Source organism: Crinia signifera, chromosome 19 (assembly GCF_055691185.1).
Source record: "Crinia signifera chromosome 19, ASM5569118v1, whole genome shotgun sequence".
Taxonomy (NCBI): Eukaryota; Metazoa; Chordata; class Amphibia; order Anura; family Myobatrachidae; genus Crinia; species Crinia signifera.
In genome coordinates, this window is record NC_139226.1 from 139807572 (window position 1) to 139826930 (window position 19359).

General features: G+C 53.4%; 1 protein-coding gene across 1 annotated transcript in view; it reads right to left on the reverse strand.

The window, feature by feature from the left end:
* The window catches only part of LOC146041651 (uncharacterized), a 149827-nt gene that overhangs the window by 80763 nt on the left and 49705 nt on the right, over positions 1-19359 (reverse strand). The window contains exons 24-39 of the mRNA XM_083161582.1: positions 19177-19317; positions 17447-17629; positions 9528-9599; positions 8906-9032; positions 8685-8830; positions 7880-8080; positions 6299-6448; positions 4446-4625; positions 4018-4134; positions 3790-3939; positions 3462-3614; positions 3006-3221; positions 1813-1917; positions 1592-1736; positions 471-685; positions 146-364 (exon numbers count right to left, since the gene is read on the reverse strand). Of these exons, the coding sequence (XP_083017708.1) occupies positions 146-364; positions 471-685; positions 1592-1736; positions 1813-1917; positions 3006-3221; positions 3462-3614; positions 3790-3939; positions 4018-4134; positions 4446-4625; positions 6299-6448; positions 7880-8080; positions 8685-8830; positions 8906-9032; positions 9528-9599; positions 17447-17629; positions 19177-19317 (2520 nt within the window). The remainder of the gene's footprint in view (positions 1-145; positions 365-470; positions 686-1591; positions 1737-1812; positions 1918-3005; positions 3222-3461; positions 3615-3789; positions 3940-4017; positions 4135-4445; positions 4626-6298; positions 6449-7879; positions 8081-8684; positions 8831-8905; positions 9033-9527; positions 9600-17446; positions 17630-19176; positions 19318-19359) is intronic.

A 19359-nucleotide genomic window follows, 5' to 3' on the forward strand; every position in this document is an offset into this window, starting at 1 on the left:
TTGGGCAGAATTCATTCTTTGTAATTGGTTATAACACGGTAATAGAAAGCATCTCCTACAGTTTTTCATAAATACGGGCCTAATTCCCCAACAATCCCCACCAGACAAGAGCAGGTTGATATCTGCGATGTATATTTGGAGTCACCTGGTATATCCTCCTCTGGATCATATCGCTGGGAGCGAGCCGCGCAGTAATAACCCCCTGCGCAGTCTCCAGTCACACCAGTAGCGTTATAGAATGAGCAGTATTTGCCCCCATCACACCCTTTGCACCCGGCCACACTCTCCAGCCCCAGATCAGAGCTGTAGGTCCCGGGGTGACACGGCCTCCAATCCACGCCGGTTCCCTGAGGGCAGTAAAACCCTAAAAGGAGAAGTATTAAGCAGCCATAAGGCCCAGTGGCTCTGCAGACTCAGGCAAGGCTGCCCAGAGATAGGACACAATAGAAGAGGCACGAGGTACGTCTTACCTCTTGGGCACGGCTGGGGGCTCATCCCTGGCACGCAGTATTTACCAGCAGGGCAGGTGTTACATTCAGTAGCACCACTCTGTAACATAAAACTGCCTGGGGGGCACGGGACAGGACTGGCAGCGCCAGAGGGACAGTAGTGTCCTGGTGGGCAAAGACCCCCGGAGGAACCATGGCTTGGAGTAGGTGTCTCCGCTCCACCAGCACAGTAATACCTGAAGGGACATAGGACAATGACGCCACAGGACAGGAAACGCTTCCAGTGATTATATGGACAAACGCTGAGCAGTACATGCAAACCAGATTGGGGTGATTCAGGTGGGCTCGCAAAGCACATTTGGTTTAGTAATGGACAAAACCATGGGCCCAATTCTGGTTGACTCGCTAAGCAGTGTAAATCTGCTGCTTATTGCGCCAACTAATGCTGCCCACCAGGCGAGCGAATGCCCACCTCCCGCCGCCGAGCGAATGGATGTTTTGCATAAACATCTATACGCAGGGGAGCGCAAGGGGGCAAAACCATTCGATGGTCACAATTCATCAAATCATTGTTCCCCTGTTCGCAAACATAAGACTGAACTGACCGATATTTGCGTCATCCTGTGACAGCAGCCGCCCATCCCCAGAAGGTAGGTGCCCGCCTGCATTCGCATGGGGATGGCCGTGGTTTCCATTTTGTGGGTACGCACAGGAAGCGGTGGACGTCCTTAGGCGAATGCCCCCTGCCCACTTCCATCATTCCCCCCCCCCGCCCGGTGAGAGTGCACAGTGTCCCCTCATATGCGAATATGCACAGACCGCAAACATCGGTCCCCTGTGCAAATACGCCAGGGTCTGAGCAGATCAGAATAACCCCCAATGCTGCACTGCAGGTGGGGCAGATGTAAAAGGTGCAGAGAGTTAGATTTTGGTGGGGTGTGATCAATCTGATATCTAAATTGCAGTGTAAAAATAAAGCAGTCAGTATTTACCCTGCACAGAAACAATATAACCCTCTCTGCACAAGTTACATCTGCCCCACCTGCTGCGCAGCATTAGCAAACCAAATGTGTTTCGCGAGCCAACCTGAATCACTTCCATTATTTCATGGCACTGAGGCTGCTCCACGTATATAGACTCACCCGGTGGCACACAGCCCTGAGGGAGACCTCTGCCCAGTGTGATTGCAGTAATGTCCTCCAGGACAAGGCTGGCACTGCACAATGCTGCTCAGACCGGTCGCATCAGACCATGAGCCGGCAGGGCAAGGCCAAGGCGAGCGTGCCCCTATAACAGAAGGATATAGTAATGTATAACCTGCCTGTGTGTGCGGCAGTGCCATCTGTGCCACCCATTATATCACCTTCTACACAGTAGTGTCCTGAGGGACAGAGGTCACCGGTGATCCCGTCTTCTGGCCGCTCCTCCACCGCCCCCTCTCTACACCAGTGTCCTGCAGAACAATTCCCTGCGGGTGACAGAATGGCATATACCGGTGACACTAATAATGCCATCTACTGGATCCATTAGTGCCAGTTCTCCCACAGTGACCTACCTGTAGGTGCTGCCAGTCCTGGTCCTTGGCAGATGGGCAGAGTACACAATAGTGCCAGTTCTCCCACAGTGACCTACCTGTAGGTGCTGCCAGTCCTGGTCCTTGGCAGATGGGCAGAGTACACAATAGTGCCAGTTCTCCCACAGTGACCTACCTGTAGGTGCTGCCAGTCCTGGTCCTTGGCAGATGGGCAGAGTACACAATAGTGCCAGTTCTCCCACAGTGACCTACCTGTAGGTGCTGCCAGTCCTGGTCCTTGGCAGATGGGCAGAGTACACACTAGTGCCAGTTCTCCCACAGTGACCTACCTGTAGATCCGGCCAGTCCTGGTCCTTGGCAGATGGGCAGAGTACACAATAGTGCCAGTTCTCCCACAGTGACCTACCTGTAGGTGCTGCCAGTCCTGGTCCGTGGCAGATGGGCAGAGTACACAATAGTGCCAGTTCTCCCACAGTGACCTACCTGTAGGTGCTGCCAGTCCTGGTCCTTGGCAGATGGGCAGAGTACACAATAGTGCCAGTTCTCCCACAGTAACCTACCTGTAGGTGCTGCCAGTCCTGGTCCGTGGCAGATGGGCAGAGTACACAATAGTGCCAGTTCTCCCACAGTGACCTACCTGTAGATCCGGCCAGTCCTGATCCTTGGCAGATGGGCAGAGGACACAATAGTGCCAGTTCTCCCACAGTAACCTACCTGTAGGTGCTGCCAGTCCTGGTCCGTGGCAGATGGGCAGAGTACACAATAGTGCCAGTTCTCCCACAGTAACCTACCTGTAGGTGCTGCCAGTCCTGGTCCTTGGCAGGTGGGCAGAGTACACAATAGTGCCAGTTCTCCCACAGTGACCTACCTGTAGGTGCTGCCAGTCCTGGTCCGTGGCAGATGGGCAGAGTACACAATAGTGCCAGTTCTCCCACAGTGACCTACCTGTAGGTGCTGCCAGTCCTGGTCCTTGGCAGATGGGCAGAGTACACACTAGTGCCAGTTCTCCCACAGTAACCTACCTGTAGGTGCTGCCAGTCCTGGTCCTTGGCAGTATTTGCCAGGTGGGCAGAGTACACATTCCGTGATGCTGGATAGGCCATGTCTGGGTCCATAGCTTCCTGCAGGACAGCTGTGCTGGGTGCCAAACTGCGTCCCTAACAGGCAATAGTACCCTTGTGGGCATACAACCTGGGTGACATCACTGACTGGTTGCCCTCTGACTTCACAATAAAACCCTGCAACACAAAAGGTGGAACATAAATGTAATAATACACAGATATGTTTCATAAGGTGGGCGGTGGGATCTGCCACGTCATGGTGGCACACGTGGCATGCACAAGCTGGAGTATTAGCAGTTGACGGGCATCCATAAATGACTCATAGAACCTATGGGGGGGGGGGGGGCTGTGGTTATGTCGGGGATGGTGGGATCACAGCAGGTATCAGTAATATCTATACCCGAGACCACTACATACCCGCTTCACAGGTGCGGCACGAAGCCTGCCTCTCGTCATCCTGGTAGGATCCGGACTCACACCGGATCGGTTCTGAGCTCCCTCCTGGACAGCGGTGTCCTCGAGGACATGGCAGACTATAGGCCAGAGTCTGCCCTTCGGGGCAATAGTACCCTGTGAATGGAGACCACATTTATACCAACATGATGCCCCAACACTGAGCAACTGGGAAAAGATTCCCGGTACCGTCGCTATGCCCGCGTCTCCAGTGTCCCGAGGGTGCAGAAGAATGAAAGGTGACAGAGCGGGGAGCAGACTTGTGCAACAGGCACCCGCTAGTATCGCATACCTTCCGGGCACTGCCCTGTGGGGGAGGTGATGCCAGGACCTTGGCAGTAATAACCCGGAGGGCAGGCCGTACACTCAGAGACACTTCCTAAGCCATAATCTGAAGAGAAGGTTCCGGAGGGGCAGAACTGGGGATGATGAGACCCATTCGCTGGAAATAAAACAAACCAATGAACTGGTGGACAATGCACTGGGCAAACTGGGCGCCAGTGACCACTGCGCTACTTACGGCAGAAGGTCCCAGGAGGGCAGATGTCTCCGTGTACTGTGTCAGTGGGTTTGGAAGTCCTGGTTCCGCCAGTGCAGAAGAAGCCAGAAGCACATTCCCCAGACGGAGCTGGAAGTCCTGGAACAGAGCACACGGACACCAAGAGGGTATATCGCTGCAATTCCCAATCAGGAAAGGGTTAATGTCACTCACAGATGCCACCTGTGGTCCCTGCGCAGTGCCACGCGGCCCGCAGAGACCGCAGAGAGCTCCTGTGATGGAATTCTGCAGACAGGAACATTTATGGATTCCTAATGAGGGGCTGTGTGTCATTACTAACCTGCCAGGCCGGGCGGCGTTAAGCAGCAAACTATCACTGCTTAGTGAGCAGTCCTGAATAACCCCCTATATTCCCTACCACATGGACTAGCGCACACATTATTGCCCACCTGCATCACCACAGTATGATCCAGGGGGGCAGGAAACTGGTTCAGTGGTCCCCTCAGGGCAATAAAATCCAGGAAGACACTTGCCCCCAGTGGCGGTGGCCGGGCACAAGCAGTTGGCACTGGTGTAATTATCAAGATCAAACGGCTGCGGTGTCCAAGCTGCAGAAACGCAAAACCAACCTAAAGCGAGGAAACAGACAGTGGTGTGTTACGTACAGCACTGTGTATATGCTTGTTGCTGTGTGTTACATAGAGCGCTGTGCGTGTGCACTGCTGTCTGTTACGTACAACGCTGTGTGTGTTCATTGCTGTGTGTTACGTACAGCGATGTGTAAGCTTGTTGCTGTGTGTTACATAGAGCGCTGTGTATGTGTGCATTGCTGTGTGTTACGTACAGCACTGTGTATATGCTTGTTGCTGTGTGTTACATAGAGCGCTGTGCGTGTGCACTGCTGTCTGTTACGTACAACGCTGTGTGTGTTCATTGCTGTGTGTTACGTACAGCGATGTGTAAGCTTGTTGCTGTGTGTTACATAGAGCGCTGTGTATGTGTGCATTGCTGTGTGTTACGTACAGCACTGTGTATATGCTTGTTGCTGTGTGTTACATAGAGCGCTGTGCGTGTGCACTGCTGTGTGTTACGTACAACGCTGTGTGTGCATTGCTGTCTGTTACATACAGCGCTGTGTGTGTGCATTGCTGTGTGTTACATAGAGCACTGTGTGTGTGTGCATTGCTGTGTGTTACGTACAGCGCTGTGTTTGCATTGCTGTGTGTTACGTACAGCGATGTGTAAGCTTGTTGCTGTGTGTTACATAGAGCGCTGAGAGCGCTGTGTGTGTGTGCATCGCTGTGTGTTACGTACAGCGCTGTGTTTGCATTGCTGTGTGTTACGTACAGCGCTGTGTATGCTTGTTGCTGTGTGTTATATAGAGCGCTGTGTGTGCATTGCTGTGTGTTACATACAGCGCTGTGTGTGTGCATTGCTGTGTGTTACGTACAGCGCTGTGTATGCTTGTTGCTGTGTGTTACATAGAGCGCTGTGTGTTACATACAGCGCTGTGTGTGTGTGCATTGCTGTGTGTTACGTACAGCGCTGTGTATGCTTGTTGCTGTGTGTTACATAGAGAGCTGTGCGCGTGCACTGCAGTGTGTTACGTACAGTGCTGTGTATGCGTGTTGCTGTGTGTTACGTACAGCGCTGTGTATGCTTTTTGCTGTCTGTTACGTACAGTGCGGTGTATGCTTGTTGCTGTGTGTTACGTACAGCTCTGTGTATGCTTTTTGCTGTCTGTCATGTACAGCGCCGTGTATGTGTGTTGCTGTATGTTATGTACAGCCTTGTGTATGCGCGTTACTGTATGTTATGTACAGCGCCGTGTATGCGCATTGCTATATGTTATGTACAGTGCTGTGTATGCGCGTTGCTATATGTTATGTACAGTGCCGTGTATGCGCGTTGCTATATGTTATGTACAGTGCCGTGTATGCGCATTGCTATATGTTATGTACAGTGCCGTGTATGCGCAATGCTATATGTTATGTACAGTGCCGTGTATGCGCGTTGCTATATGTTATGTACAGTGCCGTGTATGCACGTTGCTATATGTTATGTACAGTGCCGTGTATGCGCAATGCTATATGTTATGTACAGTGCCGTGTATGCGCAATGCTATATGTTATGTACAGTGCCGTGTATGCGCGTTGCTATATGTTATGTACAGTGCCGTGTATGCGCGTTGCTATATGTTATGTACAGTGCCGTGTATGCGCGTTGCTATATGTTATGTACAGTGCCGTGTATTGTCATTACAAAGTATTAGTGGAGCACCAGAAGAACCTCTCACACTCACCAGGATCACACTTGCCCGACATGGTGCCCAGACCTTCCACCCCACAGTAGTGCCCGGGGGTACAGGGCAAACAGCTGTCCAGACTGTGTGTCCTGGGGTCAGGGTTGTAGTAGCCACGAGGACACGGGAACTCTGCAGAATGTTTTGCTCCTGAAATAGAGAGTTTACCAATCACTGTGCCAGCTTAGCGGGCACTCACCTATACAGAAATGTCACCAATCACTGTGCCAGCTTAGCAGGCACTCACCTATACAAAGAGATGCTGAACGCTGTTATACTGGTCATACAGTGCCCACTTATGTCACTGGTCCTTGCACGGTGATAGTGCCATTTTCACCATGCCCGGTCCCATTGGCACACCAGATGTCTCTGTACATCGGGTACATTGCAGGAAGCCCTGGCATTCGCCCTCTTGCCAGCTCTAGTTTAAATATCTATTTGCCTTATTTAAAATCCTGCACATTATCCGTCACTGCGATTATTACTCAATACATACATTAAATATTTAAGGCTTTTATGTTGCTGGTAGTTGTTCAGTTTTATCGTTATATCATTTTCTTCATTTATTTTATTACACGAGAACATTTAAATAAAATATTCAGCACTTAGAATTATGCTCAGGAACCGCGCACGCTGTGAGGAGAGCACCGCCATCCGCCATCGCTGATATACTTCCTGGCGCTTCCAGTTACGGTTACCGCAGAGAGCCATCCGACCGTGATACGTTACCGTCTGTGCGCTGTGTGTATGAGCCAATTCTATATAAAGCTGCCAATGTCAGATCCACGTACCACCGCAGCAAAGGTATAGCCCCAATGCTATATACAGCTGCCAATGTCAGATCCACGTACCACCGCAGCAAAGGTATAGCCCCAATGCTATATACAGCTGCCAATGTCAGATCCACGTACCACCGCAGCAAAGGTATAGCCCCAATGCTATATACAGCTGCCAATATCAGATCCACGTACCACCGCAGCAAAGGTATAGCCCCAATGCTATATACAGCTGCCAATGTCAGATGGTGGGAGGACTTAACCGTGATCAGGACTGGTGGGAGGACTGTACCGTGATCAGGACTGGTGGGAGGACTGTAACGTGATCAGGACTGGTGGGAGGACTGTACCGTGATCAGGACTGGTGGGAGGACTGTACCGTGATCAGGACTGGTGGGAGGACTGTACCGTGATCAGGACTGGTGGGAGGATTGTACAGTGATAAGGACTGGTGGGAGGATTGTACAGTGATAAGGACTGGTGGGAGGATTGTACAGTGATCAGGACTGGTGGGAGGATTGTACAGTGATAAGGACTGGTGGGAGGATTGTACAGTGATCAGGACTGGTGGGAGGATTGAGGCGTTGTGGGGAGTTGCCAATGTTGGCAGGTATGCAATATATGAAACAGGTTACCCCTGGCAACAGCATCGTTAACCCTGCGTGTACTGTGAACATTGTGGCTGAGAATAAAGCATCTGTTTTATATTAATAATATATAATATTTTTATATTTTATTATTTATTTTACTAATTGAATCCCCCCTCAGCTCAGGAAAGAAAGAATGAACAGAAATAGCGTATTACCTGGAGGGCAGTAGAATCCGGCCGGACAGGGAAACGCGCTGTAATCACTGGTGTTCTCTGCGCAGTAATATCCCGCGGGGCACAGTAGGCAGTCGTGTTGGTGGGTGAGGTTGGTATAGGTTCCTGAGGGGCAGGCATACGGGTGCAGACTTCCTGCAGGGCAATAATGACCACGCGGACATCCTCCCCCTGACAGTGCTGCTGCGGACACAAGAAACATTACCAATGCATTAGAATTCAGCAGTGCCCTCTACCTGGGTGGCAGTGCACTATGCTGCCCATAGGGTACAAGGGGCAACATTGGGGGGGGGGACCAATATCCAAAACGCTCCACATTCCGGTTATTGGTAAATCGGGCACTATCACATCCCTCACAGAATCGTGTGTTTTGGGGAAATCAGCGCAAATATACAAAAACGACAAATGAGTCCCTATGTGTCACCGACACAGGAGGACAGGAGTGTTCACTTAGGGAGTTCTATTGAAGATAGCAACCAATCAGATCCAATCTGTTATCATCTAGAAGGTGCTATATCAATAAGTAGAATCTGATCGGTTGCTATGACAACACCCCATCTTCCCATCTTGGTAAATGTACCCGTGTCTGCATCCCACTGCCACAGCACAGCGTTGCTACAAGGGGTTCTCAGGAGCTGGGTACCAGGGGTATGTGACTATATCTGCGGAGCTGTGTCGCTCCCAAGCTCCAGAAGTCTGTGCCCAGGTAACAGCACCCTCTGCCCCCCGTCTCTGGGTCTCATTACTCAGTATAATACTGTAATAACTACCCCAGGCCAGTACTTACCCTCTCCAGCAGGGGCAGGTCCCACCATGCCGGTGGTGCAGTAATACCCCGCCATGCAGAGCCCGGTAGGGGCAGTAAGGGCGACGGTGCTGCAGTAGTGGCCGGCGGTGCAGGGCGTACACTGGGATACCGCGCTCAGAGACGACCTACACCAACAGTGGGACAGTCACACACCCACCAGTGACACCAGTGACATATCCAGTGTACACAACAATGCTCACCTGTCTGAGAAAGTGCCAGGTGGGCAGGGCAGGGGGGCACCAGCACCCGCGGGACAGAAATGACCAACTGGACAAGGACCTCCAAAACTTTCATTCCCGTTACCGGAAGGGTTGGGCACAAGGGACCCTGGAAAAAGAAACCAATAGCAATAATACACATCAATAAAAGTGAATGTTAATGTTTCATGTGTCAACCTCTTCCAGCGTCGGCCTTGTGCATGTCGAATGTTTGGTGTCGACCTCCTAGACATTTGTCCACTGAATATACCACACCCATGAGATTGAACTAGGAACCAAACATGAAAGAGGATGCATTCTCAGACCCGTCCACTGGGTGTCAGTATTGGGTGATCAGTGTGCTCCCAGCTGGTGCAATGTGCTTACGCTCTACACGGCATCATATGAATAGGAGCAGGTAGTGGGGAACAGTCCTGGTCCGGCGTTACAAGGATCAGCCACGCTGGAGCTCAGAGATGATGGCGCCGTAGTGACCACACACACATATTGGGGGTCTGGTGTTGCATGGATTGGAATATAAAATGTAACGCACACACACACACACTGCTTATATACAGTACTAGAAGGAATCACAGTAGTTATTGTGTATTAGCTCCATTCTTACCTGCTGTGCAGAAGAATCCGGCATCACAGGGGCCACTGACTGCTGCGGAGCCCCTGTCTTTGCAGAACTTCCCTGAGAGGGGAGATAGAGCATTACCTGCGTATAGCAGCACACTTATACAGAGGTGATACTGCAACCAGCGCACCTGCTGTATCTACCTGCCAGGGACAAGCCCGGCCACGTGCTATATATCCCAGGGACAGGCCCGGCCACGCACTATATATATATCCCAGGGACAGGCCCGGCCACACACTATATATATCCCAGGGACAGGCCCGGCCACACACTATATATCCCAGGGACAGGCCCGGCCACACACTATATATATATCCCAGGGACAGGCCCGGCCACACACTATATATATCCCAGGGACAGGCCCGGCCACGCACTGTATATACCAGGGACAGGCCCGGCCACACACTATATATATCCCAGGGACAGGCCCGGCCACACACTATATATCCCAGGGACAGGCCCAGCCATGCACTATATATCCCACTGACATGCCCGGCCACGCACTCTATATCCCAGGGACAGGCCCGGCCACACACTATAGATCCCAGGGACAGGCCCGGCCACGCGCTATATATATCCCAGGGACAGGCCCGGCCACACACTATATATCCCAGGAACAGGCCCGGCCACGCACTATATATATCCCAGGGACAGGCTCGGCCACGCACTGTATATATCCCTGGGAAAGGCCCGGCCACGCACTATATATCCCAGGGACAGGCCCGGCCACGCACTATATATATCCCAGGGACAGGCCCGGCCACGCACTATATATCCCAGGGACAGGCCCGGCCACGCACTATATATATCCCAGGTACAGGCCCGGCCACGCACTATATATCCCAGGGACAGGCCCGGCCACGCACTATATATCCCAGAGACAGGCCCGGCCACGCACTATATATCCCAGGGACAGGCCCGGCCACGCACTATAAATCCCAGGGACAGGCCCGGCCACGCACTATATATCCCAGGGACAGGCCCGGCCACGCACTATATATATCCCAGGGACAGGCCCGGCCACACACTATATATCCCAGGGACAGGTCCGGCCACAAACTATATATATCCCAGGGACAGGCCCAGCCACGTGCGATATATCCCAGGGGCGGGCTCAGCCACGTGCTATATATCCCAGGGACGGGCCCCGCCACGTGGTATATATCCCAGGGACGGGCTCAGCCACGTGCTATATATCCCAGGGACAGGCCCAGCCACGTGCTATATATACCAGGGACGGGCTCAGCCACACACTATATATCCCAGGGACAGGCCCGGCCACACACTATATATCCCAGGGACAGGCCCGGCCACGCACTATATATCCCAGGGACAGGCCCGGCCACGCACTATATATCCCAGGGACAGGCCCGGCCACGCACTATAAATCCCAGGGACAGGCCCGGCCACGCACTGTATATCCCAGGGACAGGCCCAGCCACACACTATATATCCCAGGGACTGGCCCGGCCACGCACTATATATCCCAGGGACAGGCCCGGTCACACACTATATATATCCCAGGGACAGGCCCGGCCACGCACTATATATATATCCCAGGGACAGTCCCGGCCACGCACTATATATATCCCAGGGACAGGCCCGGCCACACACTATATATCCCAGGGACAGGCCCGGCCACGCACTATATATCCCAGGGACAGGCCCAGCTACGCACTATATATATATCCCAGGGACAGTCCCGGCCACGCACTATATATATCCCAGGGACAGGTCCGGCCACACACTATATATATCCCAGGGACAGTCCCGGCCACGCACTATATATATATATCCCAGGGACTGGCCCGGCCACGGACTATATATCCCAGGGACAGGCCCAGCCACGTGCAATATATCCCAGGGACTGGCCCGGCCACACACTATATATCCCAGGGACAGGCCCAGCCACGTGCAATATATCCCAGGGACAGGCCCGCCACGCACTATATATCCCAGGGACAGGCCCGGCCACACACTATTTATATCCCAGGGACAGGCCCAGCCACGCACTATATATCCCAGGGACAGGCCCGGCCACACACTATATATATATATATCCCAGGGACTGGCCCGGCCACGCACTATATATCCCAGGGACAGGCCTGGCCACACACTATATATCCCAGGGACAGGCCCAGCCACGTGCAATATATCCCAGGGACAGGCCCGCCACGCACTATATATCCCAGGGACAGGCCCGGCCACACACTATATATATCCCAGGGACAGGCCCGGCCACGCACTATATATATATCCCAGGGACAGGCCCGGCCACGCACTATATATCGCAGGGACAGGTACGCCCACACACTATATATATCCCAGGGACAGGCCCAGCCACACACTATATATCCCAGGGACAGGCCCGGCCACGCACTATATATCCCAGGGACAGGCCCAGCCACACACTATATATCCCAGGGACAGGCCCGGCCACACACTATATATATCCCAGGGACAGGCCCGGCCACGCACTATATATCCCAGGGACAGGCCCAGCCACGTGCTATATATCCCAGGGACAGGCCCGGCCACGCAATATTTATCCCAGGGACAGGCCCGGTCACACACTATATATCCCAGGGACAGGCCCGGCAATGCACTATATATCCCAGGGACAGGCCCGGCCACACACTATATATCGCAGGGACAGGTACGCCCACACACTATATATATCCCAGGGACAGGCCCAGCCACACACTATATATCCCAGGGACAGGCCCGGCCACACACTATATATATCCCAGGGACAGGCCCGGCCACGCACTATATATCCCAGGGACAGGCCCAGCCACACACTATATATCCCAGGGACAGGCCCGGCCACACACTATATATATCCCAGGGACAGGCCCGGCCACGCACTATATATCGCAGGGACAGGCCCGGCCACACACTATATATCCCAGGGACAGTCCCAGCCACGTGCTATATATCCCAGGGACAGGCCCGGCCACGCAATATTTATCCCAGGGACAGGCCCGGTCACACACTATATATCCCAGGGACAGGCCCGGCAATGCACTATATATCCCAGGGACAGGCCCGGCCACACACTATATATCCCAGGGACAGGTCCGGCCACGCACTATATATCCCAGGGACAGGCCCGGCCACACACTATATATCCCAGGTACAGGTTCGGCCACACACTATATATATCCCGGGGACAGGCCCAACCACGTGCTATATATCCCAGGGACAGGCCCGGCCACGCGCTATATATATCCCAGGGACAGGCCCGGCCACACACTATATATATCCCAGGGACAGGCCCGGCCACACACTATATATATCCCAGGGACAGGCCCGGCCACGTGCTATATATCCCAGGGACAGGTCCGGCCACGCACTATATATCCCAGGGACAGGCCCGGCCACACACTATATATCCCAGGTACAGGCCTGGCCACACACTATATATATCCCAGGGACAGGCCCAGCCACACACTATATATCCCAGGGACAGGCCCGGCCACACACTATATATATCCCAGGGACAGGCCCGGCCACGCACTATATATCCCAGGGACAGGCCCAGCCACACACTATATATCCCAGGGACAGGCCCGGCCACACACTATATATATCCCAGGGACAGGCCCGGCCACGCACTATATATCCCAGGGACAGTCCCAGCCACACACTATATATCCCAGGGACAGTCCCAGCCACGTGCTATATATCCCAGGGACAGGCCCGGCCACGCAATATTTATCCCAGGGACAGGCCCGGTCACACACTATATATCCCAGGGACAGGCCCGGCAATGCACTATATATCCCAGGGACAGGCCCGGCCACACACTATATATCCCAGGGACAGGTCCGGCCACGCACTATATATCCCAGGGACAGGCCCGGCCACACACTATATATCCCAGGTACAGGTTCGGCCACACACTATATATATCCCGGGGACAGGCCCAACCACGTGCTATATATCCCAGGGACAGGCCCGGCCACGCGCTATATATATCCCAGGGACAGGCCCGGCCACACACTATATATATCCCAGGGACAGGCCCGGCCACACACTATATATATCCCAGGGACAGGCCCGGCCACGTGCTATATATCCCAGGGACAGGTCCGGCCACGCACTATATATCCCAGGGACAGGCCCGGCCACACACTATATATCCCAGGTACAGGCCTGGCCACACACTATATATATCCCAGGGACAGGCCCGGCCACACACTATATATCCCAGGGACAGGTCCGGCCACGCACTATATATCCCAGGGACAGGCCCGGCCACACACTATATATCCCAGGTACAGGTTCGGCCACACACTATATATCCCAGGGACAGGCCCGGCCACACACTATATATATCCCGGGGACAGGCCCAGCCACGTGCTATATATCCCAGGGACAGGCCCGGCCACGCGCTATATATATCCCAGGGACAGGCCCGGCCACACACTATATATATCCCAGGGACAGGCCCAGCCACGTGCTATATATCCCAGGGACAGGTCCGGCCACGCACTATATATCCCAGGGACAGGCCCGGCCACACACTATATATATCCCAGGGACAGGCCCAGCCACGTGCTATATATCCCAGGGACAGGCCCGGCCACGCGCTATATATATCCCAGGGACAGGCCCGGCCACACACTATATATATATCCCAGGGACAGGCCCGGCCACACACTATATATATATCCCAGGGACAGGCCCGGCCACACACTATATATATCCCAGGTACAGGCCCGGCCACACACTATATATCCCAGGGACAGGCCCGGCCACGCACTATATATATCCCAGGGACAGGCCCGGCCACGCACTATATATCCCAGGGACAGGCCCGGCAACGCACTATATATATATCCCAGGGACATGCCCGGCCACGCACTATATATATATATATCCCAAGAACAGGCCCGGCCACGCACTATATATATCCCAGGGACAGGCCCAGCCACGCACTATATATCCCAGGGACAGGCCCGGCCACGGACTATATATATCCCAGGGACAGGCCTGGCCACACACTATATATATCCCAGAGACAGGCCCAGCCACGCACTATATATATCCCAGGGACAGGCCCAGCCACACGCTATATATGCCAGGGACAGGCCCGGCCACGCACTGTATATCCCAGGGACAGGCCCAGCCACGCACTATATATCCCAGGGACAGGCCCGGCCACACACTATATATCCCAGGGACAGGCCCGGCCACACACTATATATATATCCCAGGGACAGGCCTGGCCACACACTATATATATCCCAGGGAGAGGCCCGGCCACGCACTATATATCCCAGGGACAGGCCCGGCCACGCACTGTATATCCCAGGGACAGGTACGCCCACACACTATATATATATCCCAGGGACAGGCCCGGCCACGCACTATATATCCCAGGGACAGGCCCGGCCACGCACTATATATCCCAGGGACAGGCCACACACTATATATATCCCAGGGACAGGCCCAGCCACACACTATATATATCCCAGGGACAGGCCCGGCCACGCACTATATATCCCAGGGACAGGCCCGGCCACACACTATAGATCCCAGGGACAGGCCCGGCCACGCGCTATAGATCCCAGGGACAGGCCCGGCCACGCGCTATATATATCCCAGGGACAGTCCCGGCCACGCACTATATATCCCAGGGACAGGCCCGGCCACACACTATATATCCCAGGGACAGGCCTGGCCACACACTATATATATCCCAGGGACAGGTCCGGCCACAGACTATATATCCCAGGGACAGTCCCGGCCACGCACTATATATATATATCCCAGGGACTGGCCCGGCCACACACTATATATCCCAGGGACAGGCCCGGTCACACACTATATATATCCCAGGGACAGGTCCGGCCACGGACTATATATATCCCAGGGACAGGCCCGGCCACACACTATATATCCCAGGGACTGGCCCGGCCACGCACTATATATCCCAGGGACAGGCCCGGTCACACACTATATATATCCCAGGGACAGGCCCGGCCACACACTATATATCCCAGGGACAGGCCTGGCCACACACTATATATATCCCAGGGACAGTTCCGGCCACGGACTATATATATCCCAGGGACAGGCCCGGCCACGCACTATATATCCCAGGGACAGGCCCGGCCATACACTATATATATCCCAGGGACAGGCCAGGCCACGCACTATATATCCCAGGGACAGGCCCGGCCACACACTATAGATCCCAGGGACAGGCCCGGCCACGCGCTATATATATCCCAGGGACAGTCCCGGCCACGCACTATATATCCCAGGGACAGGCCCGGCCACACACTATATATCCCAGGGACAGGCCTGGCCACACACTATATATATCCCAGGGACAGGTCCGGCCACGGACTATATATATCCCAGGGACAGGCCCGGCCACACACTATATATCCCAGGGACAGGCCCGGCCACGCACTATATATATCCCAGGGACAGGTCCGGCCACACAATATATATATCCCAGGGACAGGCCCGGCCACACACTACAGTATATATCGCAGGGACAGGCCCGGCCACACACTATATATATCCCAGGGACAGGCCCGGCCACACACTATATATATCCCAGGGACAGGCCCGGCCACACAGTATATATATCCCAGGGACAGGCCCGGCCACGCACTATATATATCCCAGGGACAGGCCTGGCCACACACTATATATATCCCAGGGACAGGCCCGGCCACACACTATATATATCCCAGGGACAGGCCCGGCCACGCACTATATATATATCCCAGGGACAGGCCTGGCCACACACTATATATCCCAGGGACAGGCCCGGCCACGCACTATATATATCCCAGGGACAGGCCCGGCCACACACTATATATCCCAGGGACAGGTCCGGCCACGCACTATATATATCCCAGGGACAGGCCCGGCCACACACTATATATATCCCAGGGACAGGCCCGGCCACGCGCTATATACAGTATATCCCAGGGACAGGCCTGGCCACGCACTATATATATATATCCCAGGGACAGGCCCGGCCACACACTATATATCCCAGGGACAGGCCCGGCCACGCAATATATATATCCCAGGGACAGGCCCGGCCACGCACTATATATATATCCCAGGGACAGGCCCGGCCACGCACTATATATATATCCCAAGAACAGGGACGGCCACACACTATATATCCCAGGGACAGGCCCGGCCACACACTATATATATCCCAGGGACAGGCCCGGCCACGCACTATATATATATATATATATATATATATATATATATATATCCCAGGGACAGGCCCGGCCACACATTATATATCCCAGGGACAGCCACGCGCTATATATCCCAGGGACAGGCCCGGCCACGCACTATATATATATATATATATATATATATATATATATATATCTCCCAGGGACAGGCCCGGCCACACACTATATATATCCCAGGGACAGGCCCGGCCACGCACTATATATCCCAGGGACAGGCCCGGCCACACACTATATATCCCAGGTACAGGCCCGGCCACACACTATATATATCCCAGGGACAGGCCCGGCCACGCACTATATATCCCAGGGACAGGCCCGGCCACGCACTATATATCCCAGGGACAGGCCCGGCCACACACTATATATCCCAGGTACAGGCCTGGCCACGCACTATATATATCCCAGGAATGGTTAGGACCCTCTGTGCCGTTAATTGACCTGCCCGGGGCTAATGCTATTCGTCTTGATGTTGGTGATTATCGGGGATGACTCAGGCAGGTGACACCAAATGCCCAGTAAGTAACCGTATTCCGCAGCAGCTGCCGGGAAAGCGCACACAGTAGGTCCGGGGGCTTCCGTGGAACATATGTGCTTTCACGTAAGTAGGAATCATTTATCGCACACATAAATGGTTTGCTGCTGGGTCTATAAGGTCGTCACCTGGTGGGCAGAGTCGGCATCCGTCAGCTCTCGTTACACCTGGGGTAGGATTGTATGTTCCAGCAGGACAGGGAATCAGGCTGGTAACTGTACCCTCTGGGCAGATGTATCCGGCCAAACAGGGGACGATGTCACCATGGAGACAGGTGTGACCAGCGGGGCAGACGTTACACACAGATTGACCTGGTGCGGGAGGAGGGAACAAGGTTATACACAGACCAGGCCGCAAGCATACCTCCCAGCATGCCCCTCTCCAGGAGGACACATTGCTCTGCTCCTAGACTTCCCTCTTTATGTAGGATCACCCTCATTTGTGTCCCCACAGGTGATGGCAGTCATACATTGGGCCAGATGTACTAAGCTTGAATAGTGATAAAATGGAGAGTGATAAACCACCAGCCAATCAGCTCCTACCTGCCATGTCACAGGCTGAGTTTGAAAAATGACAAGTAGGAGCTGATTGGCTGGTGGTTTATCACTCTCCATTTTATCAATATTCAAGGGTATCTGAATGAGGGCCTGTGTGTATATGCACTACCACGCACTCACATCTGTCTACAGTGGGGTTGTCCTATTGGCCGACAGCATGCAGCTAATGCATACCTCCATTCCAGCAGGGACACCATGCTCTGCTCCTGGACTTCCCTCTGTATGATTGCCAGCATCTGTGCTACACAGGTTGATTGCTCAGAACGGTGTCAGGACAGGTGCTGGGAATTATACAGAGGGAAGCGCAGGAGCAGAGCATGGTGTCCCTGCTGTCGGCCAATAGAACGTATTGTTACCGTACCGGTCGTCCTGGCGGTCAGTGTGTAGGTTTTAGACAAGTGGTAACAGTTCATGTTTTCCAGGTCACCTATGTATATATGAATTGGGGCAGTTGGTGATACAATGCACACCTAGAAAACCTGGGCTGTTAGTGCTCTTTGAAGACTGAGTTTGGGAACCACTGCTTTAGATCAGTGGTTCTCAACCTCTGTCCTCAGGGACCCCCAACGGTGCACGTTTTCCAGGTCACCTCACAGATACACAGGTGCACTAATTACTCACTGACACATTTTAAAAGATCACAGGTGGAGCTGATTATTTCACCTGTGATTCTGTGAGGAGACCTGGAAAACGTGCACTGTTGGGGGGTCCCTGAGGACCGAGGTTGAGAACCACTGCTCTAGATAATGACCCAAATGTTCAAGACCATATTTACACAATAGTATACTTTAGGGCAGGGGTGACCAAACCGCTCCTCAGGATCTACCAACAGTTCATGTTTTCCAGGCTGCCTGTGGATCTGTAGAATGTGTCAGTAAGTAATAAATCCAGCATGTCTGAAGATGTGACAATTATAATGACTGCACCTGTGCACCAGATAGGTGATATGGGGAATGTGACAGTTAGTAATGACTACACCTGTGCACCAGCTAGGGGATCTGGGGAATGTGACAGTTAGTAATGACTACACCTGTGCACCAGCTAGGTGGTCTGGGAAATGTGACAGTTAGTAATGACTGCACCTGTGCACCAGCTAGGTGGTCTGGGAAATGTGACAGTTAGTAATGACTGCACCTGTGCACCAGCTAGGGGGTCTGGGAAATGTGAGTTAGTAATGACTGCACCTGTGCACCAGCTAGGTGGTCTGGGAAATGAGAACTGTTGGTAGATCTCAGGGACTGGTTTGGCCACCCTGCATTAGGGGACATATACTCCATTTCAGACGTTTACATGTCTCTTACCAGTTACATTGCTGTATGTGCCATCAGGACATGGGATGGGCACAGAAGACCCTCTGGGGCAGAAATGCCTGGCAGGACAGATGTTTCCAGTTGTTGCATTCTGTGGTCTCGGACTTGAAGAACCAAACAGGCAGAAATACCCTGCGGGCACACCACCATATCATGTTTACTGTATCTCACCCA